Source organism: Felis catus, chromosome D3 (assembly GCF_018350175.1).
Source record: "Felis catus isolate Fca126 chromosome D3, F.catus_Fca126_mat1.0, whole genome shotgun sequence".
Classification (NCBI taxonomy): domain Eukaryota; kingdom Metazoa; phylum Chordata; class Mammalia; order Carnivora; family Felidae; genus Felis; species Felis catus.
The window spans coordinates 19,683,051-19,703,496 of record NC_058379.1 but is presented as its reverse complement, the minus strand read 5'-3'; the positions used below and the strand labels follow the sequence as shown (position 1 = coordinate 19,703,496).

The following is a 20,446-nucleotide window of genomic DNA, read 5'->3' as shown; positions in this document are numbered from 1 at the left end:
ACTGGTTGATTCAGAGTCTCCTCTGTCAGAATCACTTGACAAGCTGACAAAGACATCCTCTTCAAACACCTCAAGACTTGGCTGTAATTTCTGGGGCAGAAACAGGACCATACACAAGTGGTTCAGAAATGGCTTGTCCCTCAGCCCTGTTTCCCTGCCAAGCAGCCTCAGCTTTGGGATGCTGTGTCCCTTACATGGGTCCCCCAGTCAGGTGGTCCCAGTGCCCTGTTGCCCAGGGTTGTGACCCCTAAAAGGGGTTTATTCGCATGTCCTCAACTGCACCCAGCCCTCCTCAGGGTCCCCAGCAGAGCCAGGAAATGAGCTAACCAATCCCTTCCTCTGTCACCCCCTGCTCCCTGAGTCTCCACAGTTTGGGTCAGCCTTCCCCCAGCCCTGCAGCCATGTGACGTGACAAAGCCTCCCCAGTGATTCAGAGTGGGGCACTTGCTCCCAACCTCCCTAATCTTGTGTCCTGGGCACCTGCTGGCCTCTCTCTTGCCCTAGCCCTGCTTTGGGCCACTAGAGTGGGTGGGGGGAGACTGAAGATCCATTCAACTCTCACTTCATCTGAGGGGTGAGATGGGAGCCACCCCCAAATGAACCTCACTCTCCAGAGAGACCCAGGGCATCCTAAGCAGGGAGAGCTCAGGTTACCTAAGATCTAGGTAACTGGGACACAGACATGGACAGAGGGTCACTTACGTTCATACATTCGCATGGATGAGAATTAACGTACCTGGGAAAGGACCAGGTTCACAAGGAGTTCAGAGCCTGCAGGGGGGACATGGCGACCAAGGAGGCCCAGGGCAGGGACCGAGAGAAGGCATGGGGTGGGGGGAGCTTTCAGAAGAAGCAGCATGCAGCTTAGGGAGGACCCTGCTCTTCTAGGGGAGAAAGGGCTCCTGAAGACTGGGGAGTGGGGGGGGACCTGGGTACACCATTGCCCAAGAAGCCCAGGACTTCAGGCGCTGCCCTGATATGAGACCTGCTCCCAGCAGCTCCTGGGCTCCTCTGCCATCTGCTGTGGCTCCCAATGTCACCTCCCATATGTCGGGCCTTCCCCTGAGGGAAGTTGATCGGCAGACGGGAAATGTGGCTGTCACACCGCCTCCGCCTCTTTCCAGGCAGCCCAGATCCTTCCTGGCCTCCACCCCCACATCCAGACGCCTCCCCAGCATTCAGGACCACCAGCCAGCCACCTGTCTGAGCCTGCACCCCAGCCTGCTGTCTACAGGCCCTTCGCTCTGCTTACTCCCTACTCTGTTCAGGAACACATGGTGGGTGGTCTGGGAAACAAAGCAGCCCCAGGGCTCCCTTGTGCCCCACAGGTGGGTGGCACCCCCTGGCCTGAGGGTGCTCTGGGCCTCTGACCACTGGTAGCCACAGCCTAGATCATCTCACAGGCCATGCTTTCAGGAACAAGCTCATCTTGTCTCTGTGAAAGCTGGAAATGACAGCCAGGATACCCCCCTGGGACTCCCTAGCTGTAGGGGCCTCATCAATAATTGATTCTGCAGAAAGCAGGTGGAGTTAAGTTGAGGGGGGCCTGGGAGGGAAGGCCCACACACTCACTCATTGGGAAACCTTGGCCAAGGAAGTCCCACAGAGGTCGCTGCTCCCCACTCTGGGCCTGGGGCTGGTGGTCTGGAGGAGGTGCCCAGCCACGCACTGTCCAGTACAGCACAAGCAAACAGACTAAAGAACAGCTGTATTGATCGCCCTAGTTTTCTGTTTTTGCCTGCAGCTCCCAAGGGCTGACAGATGACAGATGATGGATGACAGATGACAGATGGGGGTCACATGGCCACGTCCTGCTTGAAGGGAGCCCTCCTTTGGCCTCCAGCCCCCAGAGCTAGTGAGGATGAGGGTACAGTCAGGACAGGGAAGGAGCAAGAAAAGGCCCAGATTTTCAAGTTGGTCTCAGGGTAGGTGTTACAGCAGAAAGCCTTGCTGTCTAAAAACCATGTCTGACAATCCCACCTGATGGCACAGTGGTCCAGGACACCAATTTGGGACTCGGGCACGCTGGGTTCAAGTCTGTGACCCCTACTTACTGCTGTGTGACTAAGGGATCACTATGCCTCTCTGAGCCCTTTTCTCTGTGGCTGTGAGGGGGGAAGCAAGTCACATCTATGGAGCCCCTAGCCCCAGGCTGGGCAGCTGGCAAGGGCTGGGTGGATGGAAGCCCTGAAGACTGTGCAAGTCTCATGGGCAAAGCCATTGTGCCCACAAAGTGCCTTTTTACCCGCGGAAAAGGTACCCGCGAACTTCCTTAAAGAGTTAACCGTAGACTTGCCATGTGGTCCAGAAATCCCCTTCCTAGGAATTGAAAACAAGGATTCAAACAAGTACATGTGCACACATGTTCAGAGCAGCATTATTCACACTACCAAATGTCCACCAATAGATGAATGGGTAAACACAATGTGGTAAATCCAGGGGTGCCTGGGTGGCTCAGGTGGTTAAGCATCTGATTCTTGGTTTCATCTCAGGTCATGATCTCACAGTTCATGAGTTCAAGCCCTGCATTGGGCTCTGTGCTGACAATGCAGAGCATGCTTGGGATTCTCTCTCTCTCCCTCTCTCTCTGCCCCTCCTGCACGCACTCTCTCTCTCTCAAAATAAAATAAAAATAAACTTACAAAAAAAAATAATGTTGTATATCCATGCAATGGAATATTTACAGCCTTAAAAAGGAGTGAAGCACTAATACAGGCTACAACATGGTTGAACCTTAAAAACACTGCGCTTAATGAGAGGCACCTGGGTGGCTCAGTTGGTTAGACGTCCGACTTCGGCTCAGGTCATGATGTCAAGGCTCCGTGAGTTCGAGGCTCACATAGGGCTCTCTGCTGTCAGCCTGGAGCCTGCTTTGGATCCTCTGTCTCCCTCTCTCTGCCCTTCCCCCACTCGCCACTCTCATGTGTATTCTCTCTCTCGAAAACAAACATTGGGGTGCCTGGGTGGCTCACTCAGTTAAGCATCGAACTTTGGCTCAAGACTTCAGTTCAGGTCATGCTCTCATGGTTCATGAGTTTGAGCCCCGCATTGGGCTCTGTGCTGACAGCTCAGAGCCTGGAGCCTGTTTTAGATTCTGTGTCTCCCCCTCTCTCTCTGCTGTCCCCCACTTGCTCGCTCTCTCTCTCTCTCTCTCTCTCAAAACTAAGCATCAAAATAAACTTTTTTTTAATTTTTAAAACGCACTATGCTAAATGAAAGAAGCCAAACACAAGAGGTCACACATTATATGAATCCATTCATACGAAATGTCCAGACAGAAAGGAGATTAGTGGTTATCAGGGGCTGGAGAGAGGGAAATATGGGGAGCCATTGCTTAATGGATGTGGAGTTTCCTTTTGGGTGATGAAAATATTTTTGAACTGGATACAAGCTGTATGGTTGCACAACATTGTGAATACACAAAGTCTCTCTGAATTGTTTACTTTAAAATGGCGAATTTTGTTATGTGATTTCACCTCAATTTAAAAATACACTTCTTGCTCAAGGCGTTTGATATCCATATGTTAGAAAACTGCCGTTATAAAGTGATTTTGTAAGAAAATACACCTTTTTACAATTGCTGTCACCACTGATATTCATATCTACCAGGTCTAAGCTGGGAATCCTGCCCCCTTTGATGAGTGCCCTTGAGCAGTGCACATCCCGTCCAACCACAGCTGCAGACCTGGTGCCTGGAAGTCCCCCAGGACAGGGGTGGCCAGTCCATTTTACAATGAACAAATAGAAGTTTGAATGATGTCAGTCTCTTCCTGGTTTCATACTAGTGGGGCCTTCTGACTTTAGAATGATGCAAAGAACGTAGGCTCTTGAGCTGGAAGACTGTCTCAAGTCTGCCCACAGCTGAAGGGATGTGTGACCTGGAAACATGTCTTCATCTGTGGAGTGGGGGTAAATCCCTGGTCTGATGGAAGCATTAAAAGACATGCTAGAAAAATGTTCCTTCTTACCCCTCAGTGAGCAGGACCAGGGACTGCTTATACCCAAGGGCTGGTTTAACTTACCCTTAGTGATGTTTGTTTTTTAATATAACAGCCTTATTGACTTATAATTTACCTATCATGCAATTCACTCATTTCAAGCATATAATTGAGTGGTTTATAATGTATTCACAAAGTTGTACAAAAATCACCACTATCTAGTTCTATGACATTTTCAAAAAGAAACTCGATGACCATTAACAGTCACTCCCCATTCCTCTCACCTCCTTATGCCCAGGCAATCACCAACCTACTTTATTTATTTATTTTTTAAGTTTATTTATTTATTTTGAGAGAGAGAGAGAGAGAGAGAGAGAGCAGCATAAGCAGGGGAGGGGCAGAGAGAGAGGGAGAAAGAATCACAAGCAGGCTCCTCGCTGTCAGCACACGAAGTCCAACGTTGGGCTCAATCCCACAAACTGCAAGATCATGACTTGAGCCAAAAGCAAGAGTTGGACGGACGCTTAACCAACTGAACCACCCAGGCACCTCCCTACTTTCTATTTCTATAGATTTGTCCATTCTGGACATTTTGTATAAATAGGATCATATAGTATGTGGCCTTTTAGGATAGGCTTCTTTTACTTAGCCGAAGTCTTTCAAGGTTCATCCGTGTTGTAGTATCAGTACTGCATTCCTTTTTATGGCTGAATAATATTCCACATTCTGTATGGATGTACCACATTCTGAGTAACATGTTATTCATCTGTTGACGGACATTGGGTTGTTTCCCAGAGCCAGTTTGGACACATTGGAAGTTCTGCATTCTGTCCAGCAGAGGGAGGTGTTGGGTCCCAGACTCTCCTTCCAGCAAAGGGAAAGAGGGAAAAGGCAGCCAAGTAGCCTTGGGGAGGGTTTTGCCAGCATCTCCATCTGGGCTCAGGGATGACTGAGAGTGCCTGAGGGGTGTGTGTGTATGTGTGTGTGATTTTTTTTAACACAATGTGTTGTGTGTGTTTGATTTTTAAATAAACTACAGAGCCACATAACCACCATCTATTGGGAGTGATGGGCATGTCTGTTATCAGATCGTGGTGATGGTTTCACAGATGTCAAAACTCATCAAAGCGCACACTTCAAATATGCACAGCTTATTGCACATCCGTTATACTTTAATATAGATATAAAAAATAAAAAACAAAAAACAAAATCTATTTTCTCATTACAAAAGATACACATTTTCATTATGAAGAATTTAGAAAAGCATAATGATGAAGAAAATAAATGTCACTTGCTACTTGGGGCTTGCAGAGCCCCTGGTGAAGTCCCCTCCACCTGATGAATCCCTTGGAAGGCTCCAAGAGCCAGCATCAGCTTCCAGCTTGTGCAGCCAGGCTCTGAGGCCCACCTTGGCTCTGCTGGCCTCATAGTGCCAGACCCAGGGTACTGCCACCTGAGAACTTGGCAGTCATCACAGGGGCCCTGCCTTCTTCACTCGATCCAGACCTCTCAGGATTCTTGGATCCCTGTCACTTCTCTGGCCAGTGCCTCTCAGTTTCTCTGCCTCTAATTCCCTCCTAGTCCTGTCCCTAATCCTTCCTCACCTAGTCCTCCCAGGGGTTTGGGGAGAGTCTCCAGCCCTATGGCCATAAACACTAACTCTCCCACTGTTCCCACTAACATAACTCTCCCACTTCTGTCTCTGCTTTTTTTTTTTTTAACATTTATTTATTTTTGAGAGACAGAGAGAGATAGAGCACAAGCAGGGGAGGAGCAGAGAGAGAGGGAGACACAGAATCCAAAGCAGGCTCCAGGCTCCAGCTGCCAGCACAGAGCCCGACACGGGGCTCGAACTCACAGACTGTGAGATCATGACCTGAGCCGAAGTCAGCCACTCAACCAACTGAGCCACCCAGGCACCCCTCTGTCTCTGCTCTTGATGGCTCCTCGGTATCCCAGACTCACACTCTCTCTACCTGACTCCCCTCTGTAGATGAGCTATAGACACTTGAAGCCTCACATGGGCACCCCAATTTCCCCATCACACTCCCCCTTCCTGCCTCCATATCCAATCTATCTACACATACAGAACAAACCTGGAAACTGAACCCCTCTCTAGTGCCTTGCTTCCCCCTAGCCTGGGTCTGAGTCACCAGAACCCCTCACCTGGACCCGTGGCACAGCCCCTGTCCACTTACCCTGCTTCCACCTCCCACCTCTCACCTGTCCACAAAACAAATTTGAGCAAGTCACTCCACTGTTTATGGCAGATACTGTGGCTACCTGATTTTAAATTAATTAAAATTATATCAAACTTGGGGCACCCAGGTGGTTTAGTTGGTTGTGCGTCCTACTCTTGATATCGGCTTAGGTCATGATCTTGAGGTTGTGAGATCAATCCCGACATCGGCTCCATGCTGAGCATGAAGCCTACTTGGGATAATCTCTCTCTCTCTCTCTCCCTCTCTCTCTCTCTCTCTCTCTCTCTCTCTCTCTCTCTCTTTCTCTCTCTCTCTCTCAATCTCCCTCCCACAACCCTGAGATCAAGGGATGCATGCTCCGTGGACTGAGCCAGTCAGGCACCCCCAAACTAAATTTTAATTTTTTAAGAATGTTTCTTCATTTTTGAGAGAGAGAGAGAGAGAACACAAGCAGGGGAGGGGCAGAGAGAGGGAGACACAGAATCCGAAGCAGGCTCCAAGCTCTGAGCGGTCAGCACAGAGCGCAACTGGGGCTGGGGTGGGGGGCGGGGGCCTCTAACCCATGAACTGTGAGATCATGACCTGAGCCAAAGTCAAACACTTAACCAACTGAGCCACCCAGGTGCCCCAGGCCCCAAACTTAATTTTAAATCAAACTAGATTTTTCCAGTTCTTCAGCTGCAGCAGCCACATTTTGAATGCCTGGTGATCGCATGGGGAAGCTAGTGGCTGCTGTCTTGTTCAGTATAGAGTGTAGAACATGTTAATCCTGGTGGAAAATTCCACCAGACACTACAGGCTCAGAACCTTTCGGAGGCTTTTCCTTGCATTTAGAATAAAACCCAAACTTCTTACAATCCTGAAAGGTCCTACCTTGCCTCTGATGTCTCTTCCTGCCACCCATAACAGCCTCCTCTCCTAACCTTACTGTGCCTCAAACATACCTAGAACTTTGAAGTCTCTCTGTCTTTGCCTTCCTGCTCCTCATCTTTAGGACAAACTCAGATGTCACCTCTCCTGGCAGGCCTCCCCAGACCTCTTCCCTGTCCTGGATCCCCACACAGCACACACACCCCTGATATGGCCTGGCTCTGCCTGTCTTATCCTTTCCTCCCCCACTCATGTCCATCTTTCTCTCCGTGTTGTGTGTTCCTCCAGGCCACACACAGATTCCTCTTTTGGCAAGCGCTGGCTGAGCATCTACTATGTGCTGAGCACTGGGGAGTCAGTGGGTGAACTGAATAGACAGAGCTCTGTCTTGGGAATTTAGATCTAGCTGGGGACAGACACCTAATGGGGGATTGTATCTGGGCCCCACGTTCCTCCTCACTCCTTCCTCCCTGGGGGAGGGAAGGATGATAAGACAGCTCTGCAGGAAAAGACCAGAGACCCAGGGTGGAAGTGTTTTCAGCAAAGAACCAAGGATGAGAGGAGTGTCCTTGGGGCCAGAAGAAGCTATCTCACAGGGCAGATAGCCACTATCTTCCGGTTTCTGAGTTAAGTTTGCTTATGTACAATATTGGAGGCGGGGCTGAATTGGGGCCTGCAAACCAGAGAAAGCGACACCCCACTGACAGATGAAGCCCCCTCCCCACCATTCTCCGCAAAGTATCCTTTTCTTTCCCGGGTGGTTAATGATAAAGTCCCTGATGAGCCCACAATTCCCTGCCCTGGAAATGGAGGGGCTCCATCAGCAAGGGAAGAAAGCAGTATGTGCTTTTGGAATTCTCTCTGGAGACAGCCAGATAATGGGGTTCTGGAAGCCTGTATGACCCAACTCACTGGGTGACCTGAGCAGGTCACCTGAGGAAGGCAGCTAATATTGATCATAGGCAGCTATGTGCCACACCCTGTGAGGTCAGGACTTATTCCCATTTTAAAGAAAAGGTCACTGAGGATGTGAGTACTACTAGGATTCCAGCCTCGCCTGTCCAGCTCCAAAGTCAGGACATCAACTCATTCTGTTTCTTTGACTGCAAAACAGGCTTTACAGGAGGACTTGCCTGCCTTGAGGGGGTTCTGCGAAGTAAAGAAGTTGGGTAAGGGGACAGAGGGCCTCGAAACAGGAGAGAGCGCAGGAGGGTGGAGAGGCCTGCAGAGGGCGGCAGTGAGCTGTGCCTAGAAGCACCTGGATGTCAGGGCCCACGAGTTTTCCAGTAACCCTCCAAGGCCATCTCCCAGAGCACCAGCCTTAACAAGCAGTCGTGGATGGAGCACCACATACCATTTATCAGGGTGGGTTTCATGTTTGCCCCAACTGGGTGCTTTACACATGGTGCTCACATTTTATATATGGGGGCAAAACTGAGGCTCAGAGAAGGGAAAAGAACTGCTCAGGTCACAAACCTGGAGTGGGGAAGATGTGAACCCCAGCCAGGCTGGACTGGCTAATAGCCCTGGGCTCTGTTTCTTCTAGATTAGATGCTGGGGCATCTCTTCTGGGTGGCACTGGACCCGGAGTGGGGGCAAGATTACACCTTATATCCATGCAGGGACAACAGCCCCCAGAGACAGGTATCCTTGTTCTCATTTCAATGCCAAAGGAAACTGAGGAACAGAGGCAGTGATGATCAGGACCCAGGCCCAGTTGTTTGGTTGACAAATCCTGTTTCCTCTTCCCCCACCCAGCAAGCTGGTTTGGGTATTTTCATTTGGTGCCCATCAGACCACCTGACGTGTGCTCTCTGCTGTGTGTTTAATATCTCTGGAGTGCCAGAGATGATTTTGTTTCACTGCTGGCTCTAGACTGTCCTGTATTCCACCCAATCCAAAGACGACCCCCTTAAAGGGAGACTAAACACATAAGCTCTGAGTCAGGCAATCCGGGAAAAACTACCCTGGCCTCTGAAGCTCAGGAGAGGCCAGCGGACAAACATACAGCTCAGGACCACAGGGAAGGCCATGTGGGTGTTGAGTGACCTGGGGGAGAAATTCCTATCGATTATCTCTGCGACAATGCCCTGTGGCAGCTGATGCATCACCCACCCCAAGCCCACAGTGCTGGGACCCGTTGGCACATAAGCGCTGTTGGTCTTGGCGGCCCAACCTAGCCCACCCTGCTTCCCTAGGTGACCTGCCACTCCAGGCTCTTGTGCGCATAGGGGCCAGGAGGGTGGCCCCCAGAGAGCTCAGCCCCAAAGCTGGAATGTGGCTGCTGGGCTGTGGGGAAGTGAAGATCCAGGTGTTTCTGTTCCAGGAGTGCAGAATTAGCCAGGGCCTCTGCGTGGGACAGCTGGGTTCGGCCACCGCCTGGGACAGAGTCTCCCCAAGCGCGGAGACCGAGGGAGGGCAGGGGCTGGGTGGGGGCGCGGCTCCTAGGCAGACCCTCCCCCCACCCACAGTTCACCCCCCCCCCACCCGGAGCCCTCGGCGCGGCCCCTTTAAGAGGCCCGCCGGGCTCCGTCAGCCGCGCCACGGCCACCGCCCCCCGGCCCTCCCCTTCCTGCGGCGCCGAGTGCGGGCCGGGCGGGAGTGCGGCGAAAGCGGGCCGGGCCAAGCGCAGCCCCTGGGAGGCGGCGGCGGCCGGGGCGAGGCGCGGGAGCGAGAGCAGAGGAGCGCGTGGGCGGGGGCCATGGGCTAGCGGCGCCGGGCCGAGCGGAGGGCAGCGCCCGCGCCGCGCGGAGAAGCCCCGCACACAATAGCGGCGCGCGCAGCCCCGCGCCCTTCCCCCGCCCTCGCGCGCGCCCGCCCCCCTCGCGCGCGCCCTCCCCCGCGCCCCGCGCCGCCCCGGGGAGCCGAGCCCGCCGCCTCACCTGCAGCCCGGGAGGGGGCGGGCATTGTTCGGCCGCCGCCGCCGCCACCGCTGCGCGGGGACATGGGGGCCGCCCGGCGCCTGGGGCCGGGCCTGGAGAGGTCGCCGAGCCGCCGCTGAGCCGGGCCCTGCGCGCAGCCGGGCGGTGCAGGTGAGGCCGGCCGCGCCATGGTGGACCCTGTGGGCTTCGCTGAGGCGTGGAAGGCGCAGTTCCCGGACTCGGAGCCGCCGCGCATGGAGCTGCGCTCGGTGGGCGACATCGAGCAGGAACTGGAGCGCTGCAAGGCCTCCATCCGGCGCCTGGAGCAGGAGGTGAACCAGGAGCGCTTCCGCATGATCTACCTGCAGACGCTGCTGGCCAAGGAGAAGAAGAGCTATGACCGGCAGCGCTGGGGCTTCCGACGCGCGGCGCAACCCCCCGACGGCGCCGCCGAGCCCCGCGCGTCTGCACAGCGCCCGCCGCCCGCGCCCGCCGACGGCGCCGACCCGCCGCCCGCCGAGGAGCCCGAGGCCCGACCCGACGGAGAGGGCTCCCCGAGCAAGGCCAGGCCCGGGGCCGCCCGCAGGCCCGGAGCCGCCGCGGCCGCGGACCGGGAAGACCGCGGGCCCCCTACCAGCGTGGCGGCCCTCAGGTCCAACTTTGAGAGGATCCGCAAGGGCCACGGCCAGCCCGGAGCCGCGGACACCGAGAAGCCCTTCTACGTAAACGTCGAGTTTCACCATGAGCGCGGTCTGGTGAAAGTCAACGACAAAGAAGTGTCCGACCGGATCAGCTCCCTGGGCAGCCAAGCGATGCAGATGGAGCGTAAGAAGTCCCAGCACGGCACGGGGCCGAGCCTGGGGGACGCACCCAGGTCCTCTAACCGGGGCCGTACCTCGGAGAGCAGCTGCGGCCTCGACGGCGACTACGAGGACGCGGAGCTGAACCCCCGCTTCCTGAAGGACAACCTGATCAATGCCAACGGCGGCAGCAGACCCCCTTGGCCGCCCCTGGAGTACCAGCCCTACCAGAGCATCTACGTTGGGGGTATGATGATGGAAGGGGAGGGCAAGGGCCCGCTCCTGCGTAGCCAGAGCACCTCGGAGCAGGAGAAGCGCCTTACCTGGCCCCGCAGGTCCTACTCCCCTCGGAGCTTTGAGGACAGCGGAGGGGGCTACACGCCAGATTGCAGCTCCAACGAGAACCTCACCTCCAGTGAGGAGGACTTCTCCTCCGGCCAGTCCAGCCGCGTGTCCCCCAGCCCCACCACCTACCGCATGTTTCGAGACAAGAGCCGGTCACCCTCACAGAACTCACAGCAATCCTTTGACAGCAGCAGCCCCCCGACGCCGCAGTGCCAGAAGCGGCACCGGCAGGGCCAGGTCATCGTGTCGGAGGCCACCATCGTGGGCGTCCGCAAGACCGGTCAGATCTGGCCCAGCGATGGGGACAGCTTGTCCAGCAGGCTGCCTCAGGATGGCACCTTCCATGGAGATGCAGGTGGGTACCTCCACCACCTTGGGTGGGCATACCTGCCCTCTGGCTGGAAACGATTGAAAAGAAAAGGGGTCGTTGGCCAAGGGAGAAATAGGTAGATAACCTTTTTTGGATTGATCTTCACGCTGGACAGGAAGGATTCATGCTCTTCTTGTGCCTGAACAAACACCATCCCCCCACTTTCTCCTGAATGCAGATTCCCAGTGTCTGGACTGCAGTTGGGTTGGAAGGGGTGGTGTGTGGGGATGGTAGGCGGCTGTTCCTTTGGTTCTGGAGTGGTGTGCTTTTTGTGGGAGTACTCTCTGGGTTGGGACCATGGTGCCCTGGGCAGTGATCTCCTTGCCTTTGATCATGCTACTCTAGGCAGTGGGGATGGTATTAAGTGGGGGCCATCTCTGCTGTCTGGAATGGGTGTTTTCAGTAGAGATTGATCTGTGTCTTGGGAATTCCCTGCCACCCCAACTGTTCCTGACCTGGAAGAGTTACAAGACACGTCTGGAGAACCCAAGATGTGCTAGCTGCTCCCAGGCCATAGAAAGTGTCAGGTTCGCTTGCTAACCGTCGGCCCGAATGCAAGTCAGAGCAGGTGAAGATAGGAATTAGGAGGAAGTGAGGTGACAGGCAGTTCTGACTCAGTGGGCCACTGCAAATCGACAGGGGTAAAGATTTTATCCAGGGCTGAAGTACAGCCACACCTGTTCTGATTTGCCTGGCTTTGATGGCAGACATCACCCATCATTACTCATCCATAGGTTCCTGTGTGCATCTTACCCCAGCTTCATTTTCTGATCCTTCAGTGCACTCTTGCTTCCTTGGCTTCCCGAGGATGAGTATACACTGGTGCTCATTTTCGCCTCCTAATCCGTGGTCTGACTCTTGGGATCAAACCCATAGAATTGTGTATATAACTTTGGGGGTGATGGGACTGGGTTGGATTGGAGTAAGAAGAGGGTGGGGCGGGTGTGGGGTTTGGATGGGCTGTGTGTGTGTGTGTGTGTGTGTGTGTGTGTGTGTGTGGCTGTGGGGAATCTCTTGGAGTCCCAGTCCCTGTTGGGCTGATCTGGTTTTCTGCTCCATTGATTTTTCTTTTTCTGCTGATGGAGTTGTATGTGCTTCGGTCCTGAGAATCCTCTTGAAACAAGTAAGGCTATTTTTGGCTCTGTCAAGAGGCCTTTTTGTGATCAGTGCTCTGTCCTGTTTGTTTTAGATACAGCCAGTTGCTGATCTTCCATTTGCAGCTTGGGGTGGCTGCGGCCTGCTGCTCAGACCTGTGGCCGGACCCAGTTGCATCCCCTGGGTCCCTTGCTGGGGGTGGAAGGCTGTAGTATTTAGAAGCCTGCTTTGCAGGCAGAGCGGTTCCTCTGGGGTCTGGAGGATTGCCCTGTGGTCACCGGGCACCAGCCTTGTCTGGCCAGCTGTCGACGGAGCCAGCCAGCTTGAACTGGCCGGGATCCCGCACCGGGATGCGGGAGAACGTGCTCAATAAAGAAAATGAGAGGTTTTCATGGAGACCTGCAGTCTGAACTGTATTCTCTTACTGATGGTGAATTCTGAGTTTCCAGAAAGTGGGGACCGGTCGGACCGAATGTGTTCTCAGTAGGTTGCCCTTTGGGCTCTCTTCCGCTTCTCTTCGACTCCTCTGGGCTCTCTCTCATACAGCTGCTGCCAGCGTGAGACCCTGGCTCTGTGTGTAACCCACGGTAGGCTCTCAGAAAATGGCCGCAGGGTTAATTTTACAACTCGGACCCCACTCTGAGGACTTTCTGGATCTTTCTCTGAATGTCTTCAAGGCCCCATGTTTTCTCTCCTGTTAGGTTTTAGCTCTGGGAGTCTTCAGCTCTGTGCTCAGCACTCCTCTGAGGGTAGTGGCTGGAGGGGAAGGAGGGAACCTGTGCTGGCAAAGCCATCTGTCTCTTTCCAAACTGTTTACTGATGTTCTTTAGACAGCCGTGGGGCCTGCTGGCCAGGGCTGCGCCCTGCAGAGGGACAAAGAGGAAAATCACAGCGTGGAAGGGAGTGGAAGCACCCTAATTTTTCACAGCAGCAGCAGACATGGAGACCCGGATCTAATAGCCTCAGCATCCCTTTGGATGTGTGTGCTCTCATATTTTTGAGTTGAGGGCCCCTGGTGTCAAGGGAAGAAGCTGAAATGACCACCTGCCACTTTGTGCCAGGCATGAGGACGGTGTGCCTCATGCAGGGCCCCTCGCAGGCTCTTACATCACCCTGTGATGGGTCTGCCCAACCATAGCTGAAGATGAAACCAGGAAGTGGGCAGAGCTAGGATTCCAGGGGTTCCGGGTCCCTGCGGGAATGCAAATGCGTTCCTTCTGGAACGTGGCCGCCTTAGGGTGTTCTCTGCATCGCCCTACACTGAACCTGAAAATCATGACTGGATTGGTCCAGGGGTGCTTCCCCTGCACACACTCAGGGCCCACCAGCCGTGAGCCCTGCTGTGCGAGCCCTTCCCTTTCTACCATGCAGGCGACATAGAAAGAGAGAGTGTAGTCCTTGCCATCCGGGAGCTTACAGGTTAATGGGAGACGGGAGCACACACATACATCGTTTATGTGTTTAGAGAGAGTGAGATCAGGGAAGCTTCCGGAGGCAGCAGAACTGGAGAGAGGCCTCACCTGTCCGTACATGTCTAGTGGCAAAGAGTGGGGAAAGCTGGCTGCCCTGAGGAGCAGTGGGAGCAAAGGCTCTGGGGTACCCATGTCAGCCCTCTAACTCTGGACTGTGGTGTTTTATTTATTTATTTTTTTTTTACTGTGATAAAAGACACATAACTGAATTTACCATCTTGACCCATTTTAGCCATTTTTTTTTCATTTTAGCCATTTTTACATGTCTAGTTCAGTGGCATTAAACATATACTGCTGTGTAACCATTTCCACCATCCATTTCCAGAACTCTTTTCATCTTCCCCAACTGAAACTCTCTCCCTCCTGAATGGCAGCTCCCCATTTCCTCTCCTTGAGCTTCTAAAAACCACCACTGTGCTTTCTGTTTCTATGATTTGACTACTCTTAGTACCTCATATAAACGAAATCACACTGGATCTGTTCCTCTGTGTCTGGCTTATTTCACTTAGCATAGTATCCTCAAGGTTCATCCCCATGGTAGAACAGACCGTGTTGTATTTTGAAGGCAGGGATCCCTGGTTCATTTCCGGATCTCCCAGGAAGCCTGGCTCAGAGTCGTACACATAGCACTTACTGGAAGATCCCTTCCGCCTTTTCACAGCTACAGGGTTAGGTTGTGGATTTGAGAAGTTAGGAAGCATCTTACCTCCTGTATTTGTCTCTAACTCCATCCCTGTCCTTGAACTTCCCTTTCTGAGACCTTTGGTGAGCCCTTTCACAAGAGAGACCAGACAACCCAAGAGCCTTTACTCTTCTGGTCTGAGGAATTCTTTTTTTTTTTTTTTTTTTTTAAGATTTTAAAATTATTTTTAAGTAATCTCTGTACCTAATGAGAGGCTTGAACTTATAACCCCAAGATCAAGAGTCACACACTCTGCCAACTGAGTCAGCCAGGCGCCCTGCAGGTCTGAGGAATTCTTGATCTGAACACTCAGCCCCGGTGTCCCTCGGCCCCTTTCCAAGTATCATTTGTGAGATCTGACCCCATGTCTTATGTTTCTTTATGGGCTTTCATGTGAGTTGCTGCCCTATGTGTTCACATCTCTGTTAAGCAGTTTAATTTTCTCTTTGGATTGTGGCAGTGTGGTGTCACCAGAATGATCATTGCTTTGTTTTTCCCTTGGGTGATTGAATGGATCAGCCACCAGTTAGATTGAGTAACTCTGGGCCAGGAAAAGGTCACTCAGGCCTTGCATTGGCTCGATTGTCATCTCTTTACATCAGAGCCTGTGGTCACCTTTGAACTGAGTATAGGCTCCTCTCGTGAGCAGAGGCAGAGTGGACAGAACCAACCAGGTAGAGTCTGAGACCATTGAGTCATCAACAGGGTGGAAGCAGAGTCTAGTTCAAATATTATAAGTGTTTTCCAATTCTGGAAGGATGACTTCCTTGTTTTGGGAACAGAATGAAATATTTCACTAAATAATTCACTAAAGAAGGAGCTAGCTGGGAATGCTGTCGATTTGCGTGGCTCTAGGGAGGGAATGTGCCTTTTCCATTCCTCCCTTTTGTCTCAGGCTTCTGTAGCCACCTCCCCTCGCTGGCCAGGAGTCCTGTGGCCCTGTGTATGTGACTGCTGCCTTTATTAGGACAAAGCATCTAGGTGAACCATAAGCTCAGCCCGCTTGGGAGAAGACCCGGCAGTGCCTGAGGCAGCTCACCTATCTGCAGCTCACCCCTGTGGTTTGAGGGGTTCCTCATTCACAACGAATAGACAGGCATTTTCAAGTGGGCTCAGGTTGTCAAACATTAGGCCTGAGTTTTGACTGTGGCTGCTTTTTAGATCAAGGTGCAGGAGGTAGTAGGGGTGGTGGATTTATTTATTATGAATTTCATTGGGGTCCCTCCCCCTGACTAGAATACAGTCATGTAGGATTTTGTTTTGGGTTTTTAGTTTGTTTGTTTTCTGCTTTGAAAGCAATGTAGTAATTTAAATTAAAATGTTACTTAAGTGGGGCACCCTGGATGGCTCAGTTGGGTAAGTGTCTGACTCTTGATTTCAGCTCAGGTCATGATCTCATACTTTGTGGGTTCGGGCCCCATGTCGGGCTCTGCACTGACAATGCAGAGGCTGCTTGGGATTCTTTCTCTCCTTTCTCTCTCTCTCTCTCTCTCTCTCTCTCTCTCTCTCTCTTTCTCTCTCTCTCTCTGTGTGCCCTCCCCTGCTTGCTCTTGCTCACTGTCTCTCAAAAAAATGAAACATTAAGAAAAATGTTACTTGTATAACATGTGATAGGTCTATTTATTTTATTATGGTAAAACATATGTAACAAAATGCACCATTTTGTTTTTTATTTTTTATTTAAAAATTTTTTTTAATGTTTTATTTATTTTTGAGACCGAGAGAGACAGAGCATGAGCAGAGGAGGGGCAGAGAGAGAGGGAGACACAGATTTCGAAGCAGGCTCCAGACTCTGAGCTGTCAGCACAGAGCCCAGTGCAGGGCTCAAACCCACAAACTGTGAGATCGTGACCTGAGCCGAAGTTGGACGCTTAACCAACTGAGCCCACCCAGGCACCCCAAAATGCACCATTTTAGCCATTGTTAAGTTTACCATTCAGTGTCATTAAATACATTCACATTGTGCAACCATCACCACCATCCATGTCCAGAACTTTTTTATCTTGCAAAACTGAAACTCTGTCCCGGTTCAGCACTAACTCATCTTCTCTCCAGCCCAGCCCCTGGCAACCACCAATCTACTCTCTGTCCCCGTGAATTGGTCCCTTGGTCCCTCATATAAGTGGAATCCTGTAATATCTGTCCTTCTGTGTCTGGTTTATTTCACTCAAGTAGGGTTTTGAAGTTGCCGGGAGCAGTAGTCTCATCCTTAATTCCCGTTTCTAATCTTAATAGGCATGTTCTCTTTAGGAAAACACCTGTTAGTGATGGTGATATTTCCTTGGCTTTCACACCCACGTTTGTAAAGTGGCCCCTTGTATTAGTTTGTTAGGGCTGCTATAACAAAACAGCAGATGGTTTAAGTAACAGGAATTTTTATTTCTAGAGGCTAGTATTCCAAGATCAAGGTGCTGTCAGGGTTGGTTTTCTCGGAGGCCTCTGTCCTTGGCTTGGTTTGCAAATGCTCCCCTGCTGCTCTTCCCCCCCACCCCGCCTCTTCACGTGGTCATCCCTCTGTTCCCGTGCACCCCTGATGCCTCTCCATGTGTCCAAAATGTCCTCTTCTTATAAGGACACAATTCATTTGAGTTAAGGCCTACCCTAACCACCCCATTTTAAGTTAACCACCTCTTTAAAGACCCCATCTCCAAATGCAGTCATGTTTTGAAGTATTGCACTCACTCCATGAGTCCCTCATTGGGCAACAGAGGAAAGGCTGCCATGACAATGAGAGATGGAGCCTGTGCTAGCCTACCGGCTGTGTTTCAGGAAGAATTTGAGTAATGTGTTGTACGGGAGCCTCATAGAGCCAAGAAAACACAGCCTGGCATCAGGAGGGCTGTGTCCTAAAGTTCTACGGGTTGCCACATCTCGCTCCTTGCCTAACAAGTTAGTGGTTGGACCACGTTATTGCTAAGATCCTTTTGTCCTATTCGATTTTTTTTTCTTTAAAATTTTAGGTTATTAGCACAGCTCTTCCCATATCTTTTTTATCCTGCTTTCTACCTACCTTTCTGTTGCCAAGGCAACCACCTCTCCCCATTCAGTCACTCAGAAGTATTTATTAAGTATCTACTGTGTGCTGGGTACTGTCTCTAAGGAAATTCTCTCTCGCCTTTATTCACAGATTTGTGGAAAGGCTAATCTCCAGGGGCCTTGTCTTTAAACACACACACACACACACACACACACACACACACACACACACACACACAATTCTTCTTTTAATTTTAAAAAAAGTAAAATAAAAACGAACACACTAAAACAAAATCTTTGTGATGTCCTGGCGTCTTCCCTAACTGTATATCTTTCTTCCACTGTATGTTTGCAGCTATTTCCTGTTAATCTTGTGTCTCTCTGACTTCCTTCTCCAGGATAGTGAAATCCTTAAGACAAGGTCCTACCTTGGTGTCCTAGGACATGCCTCAGTCTAGGCTCTTAACCATGTTTGATGAGATAGTGGTGTACCGAGCCCATGTGGATCTGTTTGTGTTTTGGGTTTTGTGGGTGTTTGTGGGTTAGAGAAGAAATGAGACCCTTTCTCTGAGGTCTCTGTTTGCTCAGACCCTTCCCTGTTCTTAATTTCACTTAACCCCATCAGGTAAGTGGCACTGGATTTTCGGGGGCCCAGTGATACATGTGCCCCAGGAAGGAAAAGCTTTGGAAATTATCTGGAGATGATTTTTCCTTCTTTGCTGAGGCTTGCTCTTCCCCTGTTCAACCTTAGAGAGCTTCCCGAGTCCTCAGACTGGGGCCTGCTAATTAGCTGTCTTGGATTCTAGCACTTGCTACTGTGACCTTGCAAAATGACTGGACAGGGATGGTGGCCGGCGCCCAAGGGAGACATGGCTGGCGGGTTCAAAGATGTGCCTGCTGAGGTCTGGTGCAGAAAGACTGTGATGCCTCACCTGTGTAGTAACTACACCTTTGGTGGAGGCTGTTTCATGTGCCCTCAACATTCTTGTGCCGTGGCTGGAGCGAGATTATGAACTTAATTATATGCCATCAACTGACTGGATCTGAGGGGTTGTGAGACAAACACACTTGCCCAAGGTCAAGAGGTCGGTGGAGGGGCTGGTGCTGGCCTCTCTCCTCAGACCGTGGGGTGATACCAATCACAGGAGAGTGGTCACAGAGTGACACCCCCCCCCCCCCCCCCCCCCGCCCAGTAGGTGGAAGGGATGTTCAGCAAACACGTTTCAGGCAGGAATGGTGCTGAGTGTCAGGCAACAGGCTTCCCAGCAGGTCATTTTCGGTCTGCTGGCGAGACAGCCACATAAAGCTAAGTGCCGTGATAGGAATCGTCTGGTCCCAGCCTTTAGGCAGGTCCGTGAATGTATGAGCCACCCAAGAAATGTCCTTTTTCTCTTTTATTTTGCAAATATCTCAGGAAATTTCCTCACTCTCCCTACATCCTCCTGGGGCACTTTGCTAAGATTCATTCCTGTAGCAGGTCATGTGACAAAGGGCCCAAGAGGACATAAATGTTCGAGGACACTGCCTGTCTGCCTTTTCTACCCAGCGGTCAAGGGCTGAGAGTGGGGGCTGGTGGAGGCTAACGGTGCTCTGCTGTGAGCAGGTTCCAGGAGGTGCAGAGGCACAAGGCCTGACTGAGAAGACGTGACAGAGATGCTGGCCACATGCATGGAGGGTCAGTGCATGGCCCAAGGAGCACTAGGAAGGAACTATCTCTGGCTGGCCAAGAGATGCAAGGGAACACTAGAAGGGTAGGGAGAGACCTGCTGCTCCAATCACAGCAAATCCAGGGATAGAGCAGGCCAAGGGAATTGCCACTGAGAGTACTTCTGTTGCCTTAAGAAGAGCCTTTGAAGATCCTTTGAAGATTGACTTCATTTTAAAGGCTTGGTGTGCTCTTTTTAAAATATGCTGCTGGAGGGGTGCCTGGGTGGCTTAGTCAGTTAAATGTCTGACTCTTGATTTCAGCTCAGGTCGTGATCTCATGGCTCGTGGGCTGACGCTCTGTGTGGAGGTCTGTGGTGACAGTGCAGAGCCTGCATGGGATTCTGTGTCTCCCTCTTTCTCTTCCCCTCCCCTGCTCGCTATCTCTCTCTCTCTCAAAATAAATAAATAAACATTAAAAAATATATATGCTGCTAGAGTCATTTGGCATGCCCGTAGAGCAGGAAGAGATTCTCTGCATATCATATATATACATATATGCTTGCAAGTGACAAGGTAGATATTCTAGAAGCAATCTAGAGGCAATGTATGTCAACCTAGTCCGGGGAGAAAATGCAGACATTAAAGGTAGATCCAGGGTGTGGTCCTGCACAGGGTGTTCATTCTGTGGGCTGGAGACCATGGCCCCTTCCTTGGGAGACTTTGAGGGAACATGAGTGCATAGAGCGAGTGGTCCCTGGGGGTCTGGCCCCTTGTCTGGTCTCATGAAGTCTCCCTCTTAGGCATCTAATGCAGGTTGATTGAGTGCCATTTAGCAAGAGATTTTAAAGGAGAAATGCATAATTCAGTAGGTGCAGGCCATTTTACCCACTTGGCTCGGCAAGAGAGCCCAGTATGAGCTCCAGGGGTTCCAGGGGTCTGCCGTGGCCATGGGCCCCATCTTTTCCCTCTCATAGTGTATCTTTGGGCGTCGAGTGGAGTTCTTACATCCTAAATGTACAGCATATATCTTTTCTGCATCATGGCCGCAAATGAAGCTTTCGCTACTTCCTCTGCTATGATGTGCCATCAGCCCAGGCTACCTGGGGCTACACACCGATGTTGCCGAGCCCTCCATGCTGGGGCCACATCCACCCACTAGTTGTGTAGAGTGAGGTCCTCTTGCAGTGTT

At 51.7% G+C, this 20,446-nt stretch overlaps 1 protein-coding gene across 3 annotated transcripts in view; it reads left to right on the top strand.

Annotated features, from left to right (window-relative positions):
* The first annotated feature begins 9,606 nt into the window (after positions 1–9,606).
* BCR (BCR activator of RhoGEF and GTPase) overlaps positions 9,607–20,446 on the top strand; it is a 128,764-nt gene continuing 117,924 nt past the window's right edge. Inside the window, exon 1 of one of the 3 annotated variants that reach the window (XM_019814712.3) lies at positions 9,607–11,370. In XM_019814712.3, coding sequence (XP_019670271.1) covers positions 10,059–11,370 — 1,312 coding nt within the window. In that variant the 5' untranslated portion in view covers positions 9,607–10,058. The remainder of the gene's footprint in view (positions 11,371–20,446) is intronic. The other 2 variants (XM_006938625.5, XM_003994832.6) reach the window with 2 other exon arrangements.